The sequence below is a fragment of the Tasmannia lanceolata genome, unplaced genomic scaffold, assembly GCF_043159265.1.
Source record: "Tasmannia lanceolata isolate RefF3 unplaced genomic scaffold, GAP_Taslan_0.1 ptg000016l, whole genome shotgun sequence".
NCBI classification, from domain to species: domain Eukaryota; kingdom Viridiplantae; phylum Streptophyta; class Magnoliopsida; order Canellales; family Winteraceae; genus Tasmannia; species Tasmannia lanceolata.
The window spans coordinates 8,910,421-8,928,211 of NW_027518693.1; the positions used below are offsets into that span (position 1 = coordinate 8,910,421).

General features: G+C 39.0%; 2 protein-coding genes across 5 annotated transcripts in view; both read right to left on the bottom strand.

Moving 5' to 3' along the window:
- Nucleotides 1-6,434, bottom strand: part of LOC143848722 (carbon catabolite repressor protein 4 homolog 1-like) — a 31,276-nt gene extending 24,842 nt beyond the window's left edge. For both annotated transcript variants that reach the window (XM_077357725.1, XM_077357724.1), the window contains exon 1: nt 5,986-6,434. In XM_077357725.1, the coding sequence (XP_077213840.1) occupies nt 5,986-6,110 (125 nt within the window). In that variant the 5' untranslated portion in view covers nt 6,111-6,434. The remainder of the gene's footprint in view (nt 1-5,985) is intronic.
- Nucleotides 6,435-8,477: 2,043 nt separating this feature from the next.
- LOC143848422 (adenine deaminase) lies at nt 8,478-15,716 on the bottom strand. 3 transcript variants are annotated; one of them, XM_077357369.1, is made up of 7 exons: nt 15,570-15,716; nt 13,313-13,430; nt 13,131-13,204; nt 11,570-11,863; nt 11,350-11,446; nt 9,955-10,063; nt 8,478-8,783 (listed from the first exon to the last, which is right to left on the bottom strand). In XM_077357369.1, exons 1-7 carry the CDS (start codon nt 15,594-15,596, stop codon nt 8,705-8,707), a joined length of 798 nt encoding a protein of 265 aa, XP_077213484.1. In that variant the 5' UTR covers nt 15,597-15,716; the 3' UTR covers nt 8,478-8,704. The 3 variants fall into 3 exon arrangements, with proteins under 3 accessions (XP_077213484.1, XP_077213482.1, XP_077213483.1); XM_077357367.1 differs by having other exon boundaries at nt 11,350-11,455; nt 15,570-15,715; XM_077357368.1 differs by having other exon boundaries at nt 11,350-11,455; nt 11,570-11,860; nt 15,570-15,714.
- Nucleotides 15,717-17,791: the final 2,075 nt, after the last annotated feature.

A 17,791-nucleotide genomic window follows, 5' to 3' on the forward strand; every position in this document is an offset into this window, starting at 1 on the left:
GATACCAACCAAACTAAGAAACTAGAACATGGCATGAAATAAAAGCAAACCGGGAAAGAGCATATTAAGAAGATCTTCTAACTGGTCAAGCAGGTCCATGGTTGCTATCATTTCCTCACCCTTCAAGACGAACCTTGTCCTCAAGGTTGAAGTGAGGAAACTGGTTCCTAAGGTCGTCACAGTCAATCCACGTAGCCTCATCGTTAGGGGTGTAAATGGATATTCGAAAATTCGATAACCGTCCGCATCCGAATCCGTTTAAAGCGAATATTATCCGAATCCGTTTCAAACGGATATTATCTGAATCCGTGATATCCGACTCTTAGCGGATGCGAATCTGGTAAATGGTATATCCGATCCATTTAACATCCGAATCCGAGAAGTACATCCTTTTTATTTATCATTAATAATATCATTAATATTTATTTTCAGTAATGACACGCTATCTTTTGTTTCTAAAAGAAAAGTGAATTTTCTTTTTACAAAAAAAATAAAAACAAAAAGTGTTTTGGGTGGGAAATGGAGTAATCTCTCATTTTAAGGGCATTCTTGGAGTTTGACATGGCTTCTTTATGAAGCAACAAATGTGGGCTGTAGGATGAAAGAGACAAATGGATGAAGGTGATTGAAAAAAGATGGCATAGCTTCTAGAGAATTCTAAAGCAAAAAGGCCATCTAGGTCATTGATGGAAAATGGACGGCTCGGATCAATTTTTCAACTTAGGGTTATATAAAAACCCAAATGCAATTAAAAGAGGCGACTCCTAAGGTTTGCAAGGAAAAGCAAGAGAGGAGAGAGCAGGAGGCCGAGACACCATCTCCGGCATTCCTTGGTGCCCCCAACCCCCACCAAAATCCGCCGCCGCCCCTCTCCAGCTTCTCACGGCCACCTCCATCACCGCCAATCACCTCCATCTCTAACCCAATCCCCATCTCCATCCCCATTTCTCTTCATCTTCCACCATCAGCACTCCCACTTCCCCTGTTCAAAATAGCTCAAACTCATTCCATCATATACACCAAAAGGAAGAAGAATATCTCATATATTTTAGGGTTTGAGAGTTAATTTTGAGAAGAGAAGGTAGAGGTCTATTTTTAAGGTTTGAAAAATTCATTCAAGGAGTAAGGAGAAGAAAGATAAAGTGTTGCAATAAAATGTTCGAATTTACCGGATAAACGGATACGGATAATATCTGAATTCAAACAATATCCGTCGGAATCAAATTCGGTAATAGATATTGAATATCCGTCGAATTCGAATCCGAATTCGGATAGTGTATACTGTAATCGAATTCGGATATAACCATAACCGCTTCGAATTCGATCCGTTTACACCCCTACTCATCGTTAGGTAGACCTACCCATGGCACTAGTGACTCTGCTATGAATCTCCCTCCTCGACGATTCCAGTTATAGTCAAGAACTGCAATTGGCTCTGAAATATTCTGTCAGAAGAAATAAGCATTAAATCACTTGATGTAGGCACAGCAAGTCCAACGTGTTTCTTTAACACTGACACGTGAAACACTGGATGTCTACGCGAACCTTCCGATAACTCCAACTAAAAGGCTACCTTGCCAATGCGAGCAACGACCTTGTAAGGCCCGTAATAACGCTGAGCCAACTTCTGATTAACACATCAACCCATGGTAGATTGGCAGTAGTGCGCTTGAGGTATATCATATCATCAGCCAGAAACTCACGCTCGGTTCAGTGTTTATCATGTTGGACCTTCATGTGATTTTGAGCCATTACTAAATTATCCTTGAGGTCGCAGAGCAACTGATCCCTGTCGCAGAAAGCCTTGTAGAAATGGTCAACAACAAACGTACTGGTAATATAACATTGTAGGACGGGTGGAGGACGCCCATTTGATACCTCAAAAGGCGTCAACTTCGCTATTGTTTGATATGAGGTATTATATCAATATTCTGCCCTAGGAAGACATCTCGTCCAATGTTTCGGCCGATCAGCAACGAAGCACCGCAACTATGTCTACAAGCTTCGATTGAGGGACTCTGTTTGGCCAATGGTTTGAGGATGGTAGGCAGAATTCATGTTTAGTTGAGTTCTCTGTAGCTGAAAATACTCCTTCCAAAAGTTGCTGATTAATATGGGATCTCGATCACTCACAATGGAGAGTGGCATGTCATGAAGCTTTTAAACATCGCGAACAAAAACTTCAATGATAACACGTGCGGTATATGGATGTCCGAGAGCTCTAAAATGAGCACATTTGGACAAACGATCAACAACCACCATAATCACCGTCTTACCGCTGACACCGACAGCTCATCAATGATCCATCGATATGTTCTCCCAAACTCTATCCAGAATCGGTAGTAGCTGCAACAACCCCACCGGAGCCAACGTCTCATATTTTTATTTTATTTTAATTTTTTTGACAAACATCACGTCCCGCAACAAAGCGCTTAACATCGCCTTCGAGTCCCTTCCAAAACAAGTTTTGAGAAATACGCTTGTAAGTGCGCAAATATCCCGCATGACCTCCTATAGGCGAAGAGTGAAACAATGAAAGCAAAACCTCGCCCAATGCAGAGTCAGACGTTAAAATCAGCCGCCCTTTATAGTATAAAACCCCTTCCTTCAATAAATGTGTGGAACCCGCAACGGATCAGGCTGCAACTGTTCTCTGATTTTTTTTGAGTTCCTTATGATGGAGATTCTCTTGGCGAAGGTCAATAGGCGAGGTGTGGTGTGGTTGTAAGCACAAATGCGCCGGGTAACCGTGATAAGGCATCAACAACTATATTTTCTCGGTCAGCCCTGTAAATTATTTCATAATCATAACCAATCAACTTCGACACCCAATTTTGTTGCTTCGGAGTGTTAATACGTTGCTCATGAAAAAATTTCAAACTCTTGTGGTCCGTTAGAATCTGAAATTTGTGACCAAGCAAATAGAGTCGCCAACGCTTGAAGTTGTGGGTACTACCGTTGTCAATTAGAATCGAATCGAAACGGCTCATCCTTGCACCGTCCCCGTTACCTGCATAGTACGAGAAGAGACTCCACCGGCTAAAGCATGAAGTGAAATTTCAAGTTCTTCTAAAGCGGTGTTACACTTATGATATTCTTCACCTTCTTCGTCCTCTGCCATCAACAAAAATATTTGTTGTGACTTGCAATTATGACCGGGGCCAAATTTTTCATCACAGTTGTAGCACAAATACTACTTGTGCCAGGCATGCATCTCAGCCCATGTGAACTGACGAATCAGTGGTGCTATAGTTGGCGCCGGGATCAATGTAACTGTTGGGGGACAGGTGTGGTGGTGCTCTCACAAATCCACCCACATTCAGGTGTTGCTTCCAACAGATGCACTGCAATTTCTCTTCTTGCATGCGCGCTATCCCAATGGAACCATGAGGTAGTGAAGCGAAACATCCACACATCGGATGCAATATCTTCTCGAAGTCCCCCAGTGAAACAACCAACAAGCGCCTTTTTTTTGAATGATAACCAACAAGCGCCTTTTCTGACCAGTTTTGAACCCGATTGGAATGACATAGAACTCCCGCTGATAATAACGCAAGGATCCTTATTGACGAATCTTTGTTAAGGCTTCATCAAAATCCTCATACTCGTCGGTGCCAAATCTTACCAACAGAGCCTTGGAGAACATCTCCCATGTAACATAATGGTAGGAGCGCCCCATAGATTGGAACTATTGGTTCGCCTCCCCCTCTAGGTGGAACGAAGCGAGAAATACGCGCCGATCCCGAGGCACGTCTTGATAGTGAATGAATTGCTCCGCGTGATGAAACCATTCCGTCCATAGGTTCGATGCCGAAGCATCTCGGAAAATCCAAGTGTGCGAAACAGGCCTGAATAGTGTCGTTGCCAGCACTAGTCCCAGTTTGTAAGTTGGGCGCTCGCTACACATTACTTCCATGCGTGCCCTCACTCTCCCACGGCATCACACCCTCACGGACTAGGATGCCCAAGGTTGCCTGTAATTGTTCATTCTGCGATCTGATAGTAGCCATTGCCACTGCCAAATCTCTGACTGTGGTAGTGAGCACTCGTAGAGAGACCGCAGTATCTTGTTCTTTGGTTTCGAGAACCTCAATCCTCTCCTTGTTCGCGGCCATGGATGAATGCTCTGATATCAGTTAATATGATTCCTAGGGTTTCTTCAAGGGAAACCAGCCTCCTAAGCCAAACTCAACTCAACTCAAGCCAAACTCAACTCAATTCAACTCAACAAAGCCTTTGTCACAAACTAGTTGGGGTCGGCTAAATGAATCCTTTAGAAAAAATTCTTGAAGAAGGTGAAAGGAATCTACCCGGCTCTAATCCTAGCTCTAGTTGGGTTCGTCTACGTGGATCAGTTTCTTCCATTCTATCCTATCCAAGGTCATGTTCTCTGTTTTGTTCCTCCTATCAAGTCTTTCCTCACTGTTTCTACGCAAGTTGTTTTCGGTCTGCCCCTACCTCTTTTTACTTCATCAACTTGGCACGAGTCGCCTCTTCTCACTGGAGCATCCAAAGGCCTACGTTGGATATGTCCAAACCATCTTAAGCAGTGCGCTCTCATCTTCTCCTCAATTGGTGCCACCCCCACCTTTTTACGAATGTCTTCATTTTTAATTCTATCTAATTCTATCTAACCTCCTAAGCCAAAGCTTGAAATCTGCCATGCCTTATTCAACCAAACTATCTCTCGAAAATAGAGAGTTACAAAAGAAAAAAAAATCTCTCCTAAATAGAGAGAATTACAAAAAAACAAAAAACAAACAACTAATATAGAAGTCCCCAAAAGCAATAAACTCTAAACAAGACACCAACCAAACTAAGAAACTAAACATGGTATGAAATAAAAGCAAACTAGGAAAGAGCATTTTAAGAAGATCTTCTAACTGGTCCAGTAGCAGGTCCATGGTTGCTATCACCTTGCATTAAGGCAATTCTTTGTTTTGGAAACTAATCACCTAAGTTTGGGAAGGCTCTTGAACTCCAATTTTGCACTAAGTAACATGCTATTCTTGGGCCCATGATGCCAAACGAAAATGGCTAAATTAGGAAAGCTTGATGGGAGCTTTCTCCACTTATATAAATGGCCTCTGGTCCCTCTTCCTCTCTCTAATGCTTTCCATCTCTTGTAAAGAGTGAAATCATGTCTAAGGAAGGTTTCCCGTTGAACCCAATAGAGAGGAGAAGGAAGAGAAGAATAAAGGGCATTTCCAGGTCGGTTTCGTGCTCAGGAAAACAAAGACTCCTAGTCAGATATGAAGACTTTGGACAGTGGCAATGGCGCAAGGTAAATCTAAACCCCTACGCCAACAAGATAATTGTCTTTGATTTGAATGCCAAAGATCCAAGGAATCGATTTTGGAAATGTTAATTTAATATTTGGTATCAAAGCATAGGTTGTAGGCTTTCAAAACCAAAGAAAATGGAAGGAACAATCAGTTTTATACAAAACCTGTAGTTTTGGAACAGTCGCCGGAAAACTTAATTGCTGGTGGAGACCAGAACTTTTCCGACGATCGGCCAATTCTAGTTTATTCCCCACTTGTTGAATAACAAGAGAACAAGGAAGTCAGCCCAAAGAGAACAAGGAAAGATACAATCGATATACACAAGGAAGGCCGAATCAGGGGGGAGATAGTCTGTTTCCATTTTTTCCCTATCATTTCAGATAATTACTAACATATTCTCAAAAAATCAATAATACATAAAGACAACACGTGCCCACACACACATTTTTATTGTTGCTCTTCCTCGTAGCTATGTTGCTCTGTAAAGAACTACATATGATTGTTCTTTCTTAAAGATTTCAATGAGATCGTCTCGTATATCAAAGAAACAAATCAAAACCCTAGAAAACATTAAGAGAGAGGAAAAGGAAAGAGTACAAGGACAAGAAAATGGCATGGATTACTAGCAAAACCAAAAAAAAGAATTGACTAAATACGGAACAAAAATAAAGAAAAGAGAGAAAAAGATTGAGAAACTGACCAGTTGAATTCCAGGGAGTAAGAGACTTCGGTGGAGTCAAGGATTCGGAAGAACACATCAGGGATTAATTCGTAGCCAACAACGGGGATATTACTTTGGAACTGCACTCTCAGTTGGCATTTCATGGTTACAGATCTTGTGAAATCGGATCGAACTGAGACAAAATCCAAGAACAAAGAGAATTACAAGGCACTCGCCTTCAAAGAAGAAAACGAAAGAAATAGACTAGAATTTTCAATTTCTAGTGTTTCTTTCTCAAGTTTGTTTTGTTTTCTTCTTCTTTGAGTTTTCTTCTGAGGAAGAATCTAAGCTTGTTGAGGCTTCTCTCTCTCTCTCTCTCTCTGGTTGGGAAATAAACGTTTTTTCTCTTTCTCGCGGCTAAAATAGAGAAGAGTTTTAAATTGGCGTGGGGGAAGAAGACATATTTTTGAGGCAGGTAAAGCCTGTGATTGAACTTAAGACCTCAAGCAGGTTCCCTCAACCAATTGAGCAACATGTAATTTTAAAAAAAAAATCAGTGGGGCCTATAGTATTGGATGATCCAAACCATTCATTTGTTGGGGCCCGACATAGATAAGTTGCACCAAAATAACCCTCTTTATAGGATCTTCCTAACCGCCCTTAGAGATGATTTTTGAGGGACATCCTATTTAAGTTGAGGTTCCACAATTGAACGGCTTGGATCATCCAATATGGAGGGGCCTACATAATTGAATGATCATCATACAATGAGTTTTTATAGGGAAATGATATCAGCGCAACCGTGTTTTGATATTTTCACTAACGCATCTTGTCTTTTAGTAGCTAAAGAGCTGTTGAAAGATTATTACAGTTCCCAACAAGCTCTCACAAGCCAATTAAAAAAGAGAAGACAAGCGGGGTCTCTGCAATTATTAAAACAGGGCTGTGCCGATATCATTTTCCGTTTTTATATGGCCCCACTATTATGTAGAGAGTAGACCTGGCAAACGGGTGGGTCGGGCCAGGTCAACCCGCGGGTGATGCGGGTGCGGGTCACACAGGTCGGGTCTGAAGATGACCCGCATTTTTGCGGGTCAGAATTTAGGTGACCCGCGCGGCCCGCGGGTCACCCGCAAATTCAAACAGTTGTTTATTTTGGAAAATGTTATCACTGGATTTTGATGAGGGGGGTATGGCCGGCACCGTGGGATGATCCAAACCGTCCATTAGATGGCCCACATCCTAAATAGGTTGTGCCCCAAAAATCATTTCAATAGGTTGATCCTGACCCTCCAATCTATAGAGGGTTAGGATCAAGTGATCAACCCTCTAACATTCAAATTGGAGGGTTGGGATCAACCTATGGTGCTAGCCACAACCTATTTATATTCTATGGTGCCAGCCATAACCTATTCAGGCATCAAACCCTTAAAAAATAGATTAGCATGACAAAATCACCATCCTTTGCATTAGAAAAAAAAAGCCATCTAACTAGATTAGCATAACAAAATCACCACCCTTAAAAAAGCCAAGTGACTTGCGGGTGCCTGGGGGTTGACCCGACCCGACCCGTGTTTTTGCGGGTTGGGTCACTCACGGGTTAGTTTTGACGGGTCACTAAAACTCAGACCCGTGCCCGCAAATTTGCGGGTGGGCGACCAGCGGGCACGGGTCGCTTTTGCCCGGTCTAGTAGAGAGTAGAGTACCTTTGGTCAAATAGGATGGTTATTTATGGGGCCCATGCTGAATCCCCAATGTTTCAAGCTTTTTATGGTCTTTCAAAATAGGGTTTTTCCAGAAACAAAATTATGGAAAATACAAAAAAATGCATTTCTTTATTTTTGCACTATATTTTTTATTTACAGCATACTAGGGCAGGATTTTTCTATTTTAAGAAAAAACAATTTTATACGCTGACTTTCAAAATTTTCTGCCGTTTTAACCATTTCGACCAACCTTTGGTACCTTCAGTCGAAATTTCGATTGAAATAATGAAGTGGAACAAATCCATTGAGATTAAATTTCGGTGGAGATGGAAATTGTCCGTTTCAGTGGAAATTTAAAATCATGCGTACAACCACCAAAGGTAGGAGTCTGTTGCTAATGTCGTGTCTGCGCTTGCCATTGGTACCACGCCAGAGTTCATAGCTGTTGTGACAACCACAACGAATACCATTGAAGAAACTAAAGAACACTTCCTGTGTTCCTACATATAGCATGTGTTTTGAGCATCTGTATTGTTCACTTGTTAGTTCTATGTACAACATTTCCCAAGAGGTATCGTACTCTCTTATATCTTTTGTCATTGGATTTTTGTATTGAATACAAAAAACAAGAGTATAAATTACCAGCATAAGAAAAATGTTGGTTCCAAGATGAGCAATAAGACATACGAGATTGAAAATTTACGGAGCATTAATTATTAAAGCCCCAATCGTACATAACTTTGCACATATGTGCCAAAAAGGTGTAAATATCCGCTTCTGATATATATTATGTACGTACGCATATTTATATAGCACAGCAGAATCTATAGAGAGAACCATCTCTCAACTTTCTGCATTCAAGTTTCAAACCAAATTTCTAAGAGCATATTTGCACCATATGTTCCAATCTCGGAATAATAAGCTATAAGTTTCAGAACCAGAACTCAATCAACAACCGCATTGGTTACTTGTGCACAAGAAAACAGCCCCCCAAAAAAAGATAGAAAAAAAATTCTAACCGTAATCCGAGAGTGAAGTTACAAAGCATTCTATTACACATGATCAAGCACATAACTGTTCTGCTTGACTCGTAGCGTCAGATATATCAGCACCATTGTTCCAATGCTCGACCTGAAAAATAGAAAGGGATAAGCAACCTTTATTATATTGCCATTTGTTATGCATGGGTCAGTTATTGTCAAATTCCTGCCTTTAGATCGGATGATTAATAGAAAATTACTACAGAAATCAGTGAAATTACTAAGATCACAAACATGAAATTCCTTTGCTCATTGAACAAGAATCTAATGAATACATTCGAGGTTCGAAGCAAATGAACGAGAAATGACAAAGAGAAAAGGAGTTAAGAGTACATAACTTCTGGTGATCAGAGATCAAATTGGAGATGGATCGGAAAAGATGAAGTTCTCTCACCATAACAGTACTCTATTTTTTATTTACATTCCCTTCCCCAAATGAGCGGGAGAGTCCTCTTTTATACTAGAGGGGATCATACATCTTACCCTGGTGTATCACCTATGTGGCACCCTTTTATTTGTCCTTTACTATCTAGATCATATTCGGTATATCTACCAGCCTAAGTCGTCTGTTGCTGTCAAGTGATCGTGGGATCTGATCTCCAACGACCTTAGCTGACGTGGCTAAAAGGAATCATGATATTTGTTACGGAAGGAAAGCAACAGGTGATCTATTTTCGGCCGCTAGATCATGCTTAGCCACGTGTCGAAATCATAGAGGATAGAACCAATTTTACCCTCAACAGGGTCTAAATTGTTCCATCTCTTAATATCCAGTACAAGGTCCAAACTGTGTTAAAGAATCTCATTTTGTCATAAGCCAAATGTAAGGCCCTGTTTGTTTTGGATTTTGAGAACCGATTGTGAGCCCAATACTGGTTAATGAACTCACATTTACGTCAAACAGGGCCTAAGGTCATATTTTTCATAGTTATGGGGATCATCTTTTTAAGTCAGTCAAAATGAGTGACTTAAAAATGGAGGCTTCGACGCTCATAATTCAATATGTCTAATGAACTAGATAGGGAGCCGTCCTCTAGAAAAACAAGTATCAGCAATATGATAAATCAGTTGAACCCATCTAAGGCAATTACTCATAAATCACACATAACTCTACCCGTCAGCAAAATACAGTTACAAGATACTAGCTATCTATTAGAACCAAACAAACGCTCAAGAGTGAAAGCTGTCACCCCTGGTATAATAAGCTTTCTAATAAATTTTAAAAAACAATGAGTAACGGGAATGATAGATCAGGATCTTACAAGATTGAGAAAAAGAGAGCTATTTTCCTTGAATCAATTGAGACAGACCGCTTGTATCTCCGCCATCTGTAATCACTTGTATCATGCCCCCTCTCGTTAGCACCTTTGTCTGTAGATGAATGAAAAGAGTAATGCACTTATGAACCCGAACAAAAAGGAAAACAAAGAAAAGAGAACCCTCATTATTTTGCCAATCAGTTCATGTCAATAAAAAGAAAAATAGAGGCCTGGATAATAACACAAGCATGAACGTTACTTATGCTAAAGCTATTGAACAAGTTTGACATTTACCATGAAAGGACAGCCAAATTCAGCAACACAAATAGCTAAAAACTACAAATTTGAATTCAATGCTCAATTCAGATGCATGAATCAGAAATAATGAATTATAGATAACATAGTATAATAAAAACTGATAAATTTCCATTGTCTGGTGTATTTTTGGCCTGTTGCCCATCCATGGTAGGCCCACCTTTTGAGTTTGGTCATCATGCATCTTCCATATTTACGGTAGAGATTGCGAGATACTGCCTTTTCCCGATCAAGAATAGTAACCACTAACCACTGACAAAATAATTACATATTACAGTGCCTTGAAACAGAAAAAAAAAAGGAAAAAAAGAGAAGCAACTCTAAATTCCTAAACTGCGAGATGCTGCCTTTTCCCTATCAAGAATAGCCACCACTGACAAAATAATTACACAATGCATTGCCTTGAAACAGATAAAAAAAAAAGAGAAGAGAAGAGCAGCAACCCTAAATTTCAGAATTGTTGAATACCCATCCACTCAAAAATGTCAATAGAAACATTTCGACTTCAAAGTTCCTTAAGAGACCGTAAAAATTGTTAAAAGTTCCTTGTGACGCTTATTTCATGTTCTTAGTTTCTCCTTCAATCTGCTTGCTCTCCTTAGGAACCTGCCTGCTAGTGATAAAATACCATGGAGAAACATTTACTAGAGTATATGGCGATTATTTCTGCTCTTGCTAAATGATGCATATGGGGATATTACTCTAAGTGCGCCAGCATGAGTTTGTGATAGGGCCCACCTGTGTGACATTAGCATGGTCCGGACCATTCACGGTATCATTTTGCCCAATAGTACAATGGACAAATAAGTAGTAAGACATTGGTATGGCAAATAGCAGGGTGTTCCACTAGTGTCACACATAGATGCATCACATTGTATGATTCCCAATGACATATTTTTTTTTTTTGAAATGGTCCAATGATATATATATATATATATATATATATATATATATATATAATGGGGAAGATTGACCTTGTTACCCATAAATTGGATCAGAGGCACAAAAGACCACAACTAAAAGATACCTTATGATGTTGTCAATAAATTCACTTTATGGGAAATAAAAGATATGGTTACAAACCTCTATATGTGTACTTGAGTAACATCGAGCTATGGTCTGATAGAAATTGCATAATTTTTCTACCCATTTGTAGACTACTCTTCCATAGAAGAAGGCACTGCAAATGCTGACCAGTCTTACAAGACGTTAACAATGAAGTTATAATAAAACTTCAAAATAGAAAACATATAAATATTTCATGAACAAATAATGCGAAACAAAACAGATGGTGTTACCATACATTTAGAGAACCCTCAGTTCTCATTGTGCTCCCAAGAGTTTCATCACTGCTTTTAGGTGTTTCCAGATATTCATCTCCCAGGTCTATATCCATACCACATGATGAATATTTTCCAGCATTTCCAATTTCCAAGTCAATGTAATTCTCGCAGCTCCAACGGGAATCAAAGCACGTATGGCTTTCAGATGGATAGGGAACATCTAAGAAGCTTAAGAAAGTCAGCTGTGATGAACTATGTGGGATGATGCTTCCTCTCTCTGACGCCTCCGGAGTGCTAAAGAGATCTTGACCCTGCTGAAATGATACAATAGTAAAGTCCCAACTAATATCACCTCCATATTATAGCATAATATACGAAATTAGCTATACCAACACGGTATAATGAATGAGAAACCAAGCAAAAATCCTCATTGCACATTGAGTTACTCGAAAATTGAATGAATCCAAGAGGTAGAACTTTTGGACAAAAACTTCAACTGCCAATTGGGCTAATTACTAACATATTTACATTTACAGAACATGATAAACCATTTTGAAACTCACTAAAACCTTGTCTGCATAGTAACAGATGCTATGACTTGGAAGCTTGCATGGTCACGTCGTGACTCTTAACACATCCAAAATGCTACACTTATTGAAATGCCTAAAAGAGTCTAAAATTGGACTTTAGTTGCTTTTCCTACTTTATTGGATTTTGGCGATATTTTTATCTTTTAAATTGTTTAGACATTGACATTCTCATAAGGGATTTGCTAGGGTCCATCGCAAAAGTCAGTTCACAGCTGGTCTGTCGCATGTCAGACCAGCCACCTCATGAATGAAGACAACAGCTTTTGTCTCCATTCACAAGGTGGCTGGTCTGACATGCAGCAGACCAGCTGCGAAATACCTTTTGCGATGGACGCTAGCAATTCCCCATTCATAATATCCTATCCTTCTTTTTTTCTGAAGCTACTGCAAACTTCGGATAGTCCTTTCCCCATGCTCATCGAGGCATCAACTCTAATTTTCTTATTCCATTCGAAATCTATCTTTTATCATATATTTTTTCCAAAATATCTTTCAGAAATTTACATCTGTTTATTTAGAAACAAGGGTAAGAAAAAAGCTTTGTTCAATATGGCAATGACTGTAAAGACATCAATACCAGCAGGCAAGCTGTTGCTTATTGATGTCTTTTTACTCTCTGCTTGATATCTGTAGTAAAGTCTAGAGAAAACATCCATCTACAAAATATCTTTTTCCCATTATATTATCATTCTGATAATCTTGAGTGTATACAGAACAGATGTGACTTATCACATAGATGAATGCTCATTTTCTACCATTATCAAGTAAAAATGAATATAATTCTGTGATGATTTGATTATGATCTCCTGTATGGCTTTCTCAAATGGATTGAAAAGTTGTATTAATCGTCATAAGTTCCAACATGAATTAGAACATCATGATGAGGTGTTCATGCATGAAAATTCCATTCAAACCAAATAATTCATCTACATATAATTGAAAACACAGAGCTTATTAAATTTAACCAGAAATTTTACATCCATAAACTCACTTGTGAACTGCCATTTGGGCAATTTAATGTCACAGGAAAGGAACACTTGTTGCCGAGAAGATCAGGGAAAACATCTGAAATGAAAAGTCAAGGAAACAGCAAAAAAACCAACAACAACTCTCATTCTTCTGCAAGTCAGCGTAGAGTAGGGGTAATTTAATTAACTTTATTTTAAAAAATACCTAGAGAATAAAGATGGCTGGCCGCATCTGCCTCTGGCTTCAGTAACTGCAAGGATGGACAACACCTAAGAGGGATTTCATAACTACCATCCACAATCCCTTGTGAGTATGCATTCACCTACTTCAAGGAAATGTGTCAGAGCAGTGGATGCAAAATTATTTGTGATCAATCATTTTGAATTTCAAATCGCAATGGCTGCCTGAGGAATAGAAATTTCTAAGAATGTGACATTCACCCAAAGAATCAAGTTCTCCCGAACTGGGAAAATGGGCTTTGCAGTGATGGATCCTGTGAACCATAGTGCACCATGGCTCACCGTCCACACCATCTCCATGAAACCCGCATGGGGGTCAGAGTAAAAATGATAAAAAAAAACAGAAAGAAAGAAAGAAAAGGATCCATGAATACTTAAGCTTGAGATGTTATTGGGAAAAGGGGGACACCAAAGAAAAGCATCAGGAAACCCAAGGGCCTCATGGAAAAAATTTAAAAAAAAGAAAAAGAATGGCATGCCCCACCCCTCTGAAGAAAAGGCTCAACCAATCCAAGTGTGACACACTGGTACGGCAAATTGAGACCATTGATCTGGTTGCCCAGCACATGGATAGGTCCAAAAAACATGGGAATCGAACAATCTTAACCATACGATCACCATGAGAAAGGAGAATTGAACAAAAAATAGCAAATATATACATTTGTGAGAATCACAGTTCGCCCGTAAGATCAACAGTCCTGTCATCTTAAATGTGGGTGGTGAAAAATGTGACCCACAATGCACTACAGCTTGCATAACAAAAAGCTCCACGCTCAAGCTCAAGCTATATCTCCTTCCTTCCAAGCCCTACCCTTTTAGCTCTTAGGTAAGTAAGCTCCTGTCCAGTTCAAGCTATACTAGTTCTTGAAAGCAGCATTGCCTGGGTTCCATATCATGCTTCTTTAAACCTGTGTTGTAAAACACGGATGCGGGTCCTAACACAGCCAAAGCAAATCCTAGTCAACTTGGAACGGTGAGATCGAGTACTCAGGTTGATGCGTACATAGGCTGATGTGTACATGCTCAGGAGAGTAAAAGGAGTTTTGATTGACTTCGTAGGGCAAAATGGGAGTGATGCGGATTGTAGGTCCAATTAGAGACATATTTGCCCATTAGGACTTTTAGGGATTTATTTCCATGTTATTTAGTTTCTAGGATTTTTATTTCTATGTTTTAATTTTTAGGGCTTTTATTTTCTATGGAATTTTATTTCCATTGCCTAGATATATATGCCTCATGTATTAGAGATTAGACAGCTTTTTGATGAAATAGAACTGAATACAGATTCTTCTTCCCCATATTTTCTTCTTCTTCCTCCCTTCTCCTATCTCTTCTTCTTCCTCTCCTTCTCTTCTCTTCTCTTCTTCTTCTCCTTTCTCCTCTTTCTTCTATTTCTCTTCCCTGGCCTGCATCATGGGGCTTCAACAAAAATGCTGCCAAGCTAAAAGTGAGGATAAATGGGAGTCAACTCTGGCGAGTCAAAGGCGATGCAGGGGGATTTTTGAAACTATGCTTTAAACATTAAAGATTTTTTTTTTATGCCTAAGCAAATGTGGCCTTCACTTACATAGAAAACGTATTTATAGTTTATTTCCTAAGCAAATTGAAGCAATTGGCACTCTCAGACAGAACAAATAATACTAAACCATCCCATTTTTCCACTGATTTGTCAAAACTCAGAACTAGTGCTCTGCATGCCACTGTTTACTAAGAACCTAAGAGAAGTTTTCCAAATGTAAGTTCTAAAACCACTTGTGTAAGGCAGGGTTGAGAATTAGGGAGTCGTTTACAAAATGGACTTAAATGTGATAACATCACCAGTTATATGAACAAATCAAAGCTTAATCGAAATGTGACATGTCACCAAATGCTCTAATATCACACAAAAAGGCAAACAGTTGGAAGTAAAAACAGCATCTCACCATGCAAAACAATATATCAGGGAACAAGACATGTAGCTCAAAATCATGTAAAAAACAAGCAGAACTTCATCATATACAGTAATTCCAAAACCCCAATTTCAAAAAGAAATAGAAACATGACTACAAGAAAAGAGTAGAAATTAGAGGGGAAAATAATGTTGTATAGACACGGTAAAACAGACTACTAGAAAATGAATAGCTGAAACAGAACTGCAAATTCAAACTCTACCCAAAAAAAAAAGACTATCAAATTCAAATTGATTCGAAGATTTGGAAACGGAGAGAAGTGAAAATTCTCACCTTGTCTTGCTGCGGGCAAATCCCCATTGCAAACAGAGAGAGAGAGAGAGAGAGAGAGAGAGAGAGCTTTAGAAGAGCTTTTGTCTGGCGCGCCCTGAAGAAAGAAGCTCCGGGTCACGACACAACGGGAAGTACAAATCTGAGTAAAATAATCAAAATGCCCTCTACATTTTCAATATGACAAGAAGCTGTCATCAGCTGGTTTTTATTTTTTAACCCGAGAGTTCATCTAGGGGGGATTTGCTAGCGTCCGTTGCACGAGAGAGCAGCCACATATGCTCAGATTTTTGTCTTATTTATTTAATTCATCTGAGGTGGCTGCTCCCTCATGCAACAGACGCTTGGTGAGATGCCTTCTCTGATGGACACTAGCAAATCCCCTCATACAAAATACTAAAGAAACCACACCCCAATATCAAATACTTTATCAAATTCGAAAAATAGTATTAGATCAAGTAGGGCAACCAAAGAGATGGGTGAATTAAAAAATTAGTATTAGCCCAAGAAAGGCAAACCCTAGAGATGGGTGAATTGGGTCGAGTTAAAAACTAGGTTCAATTTTAAATCTCTCTCAATTAATGTTTATTTTATGTTTAATTACATTTACTTAGGTCATCCTAGTGTCATTATTCACAAGATCATCTAAGGATTAGTTTACATACTAAACTTGACCCTTGAGACTTCAATCTTCAAGTCTTCAATGCTTCTTCAATCTTGGGTCATCATCCTCCATGGATCTTCATTCTTCTTCATATGCTGGCTTCAGTTTAAATTCTACTCCGTTCATATTCAGTTTGTCTAAGATCCCACAACAAAATAAATGACTATTTTTACTGCTAGGAGACTGATATCCACACTGCCATATTATGATAACAACACCACTCACATTGTTTTACACCTTTTTATTACATGTTGCTAGCATCTTGATTATTGTTACAGTCCTAAAAAGCTAATTAAAAGTGTAAAACAAGCTGAGTAGTGCCATTATCAAATTATAGGAGTGCGGATATCAGTCCCATTGAAATTATGCAATGTTATGTTACAATCTAGTACAATGATTGAATGTATGATCTCTATTATATTTCTATCCGTATTTTTTCTAATTAAAGTACAATAATAGAATAGCTCTATTATATGATTTCTGTACGTGTTTTTTCTAATAATAGTACACGTGGGGTTCATTTGTCTGGTCATCAAAATAAACCCTAACAAACCAAAATTTGCCTACATTGGATAATCCTAACCTGTTATTTGTAGAGTTTTATTTATAATTTATTTTTTTCTGGTTTTCTAGGCCCTCCATTTCACATCCTGCATGGAATTCTACAACATCAACGGTCTTGATTACACATGTCTCCACGTGTGAAACCAAAATTTGATTGCTAGAAATTAAGTATTAATTCCCATAGGCTCTGTTCACTTCTTTTCCCCGGAAAGGAAAGGAAAGGATTTCATTTTCCTTTCCTTTCCAGGTGACATGGCAGAAGGAAAAGGTTTCGTTTTCGTTCGAAAGCCTCTTTCCGATATATTGAATCGGAAACCAAATATCGAGTAACAGAGAAAAAGTCAATTTCCACGTCATCTTCAGCTTTTAAATAAGAAATTCCACATCTGATAATATTTTTTCCTAGAAAAGAAGTTAACACAGAAATTCTGTCTTGTCAAGATCTAAAGAAAAAAAGAAAAAAAGAAAAAGCTATTTTCCAGGGAAAAGAAGTGAACAGAGCCATAATGACAACATGTCACTCCAATAATTTCCCCTCATAAATCAAATCAAATGCTTATGATGAATTTGTCTAGAGTGATTAACACAAATTTTTAGCTGTTTTGGGGTTATCAATTTCCATGCCAACACTGGATGACCCCCCGGAGATGTCACTCTAGTAAGTCGTGAAAATACATTAAAGAGATTGAATGAAAAGGCTAAGGGCAATTTGGGAACTCTACGTTGGAACTAGAAAAACTCCTGGAAGTTCTGTCGCTTCTTGTGGGCATGCACGTGATGGCAAATACTAATCACGGGTATGGGTGTCAGCGCAAACATGCGTACAAAATTATCTAAATACCCCTAGCTGTCTCCTTATTTCCAATTGCCAGTGCTGTTGGCAAGATCCGAGCTTTCGAAGAACTGTAATTTGAGGCTACTGATATCGGCACTACCATGTTTTGATAATTGCACCAACTCATCTCGTCTTTTATCATTTAAACAGCTGTCAAATCTT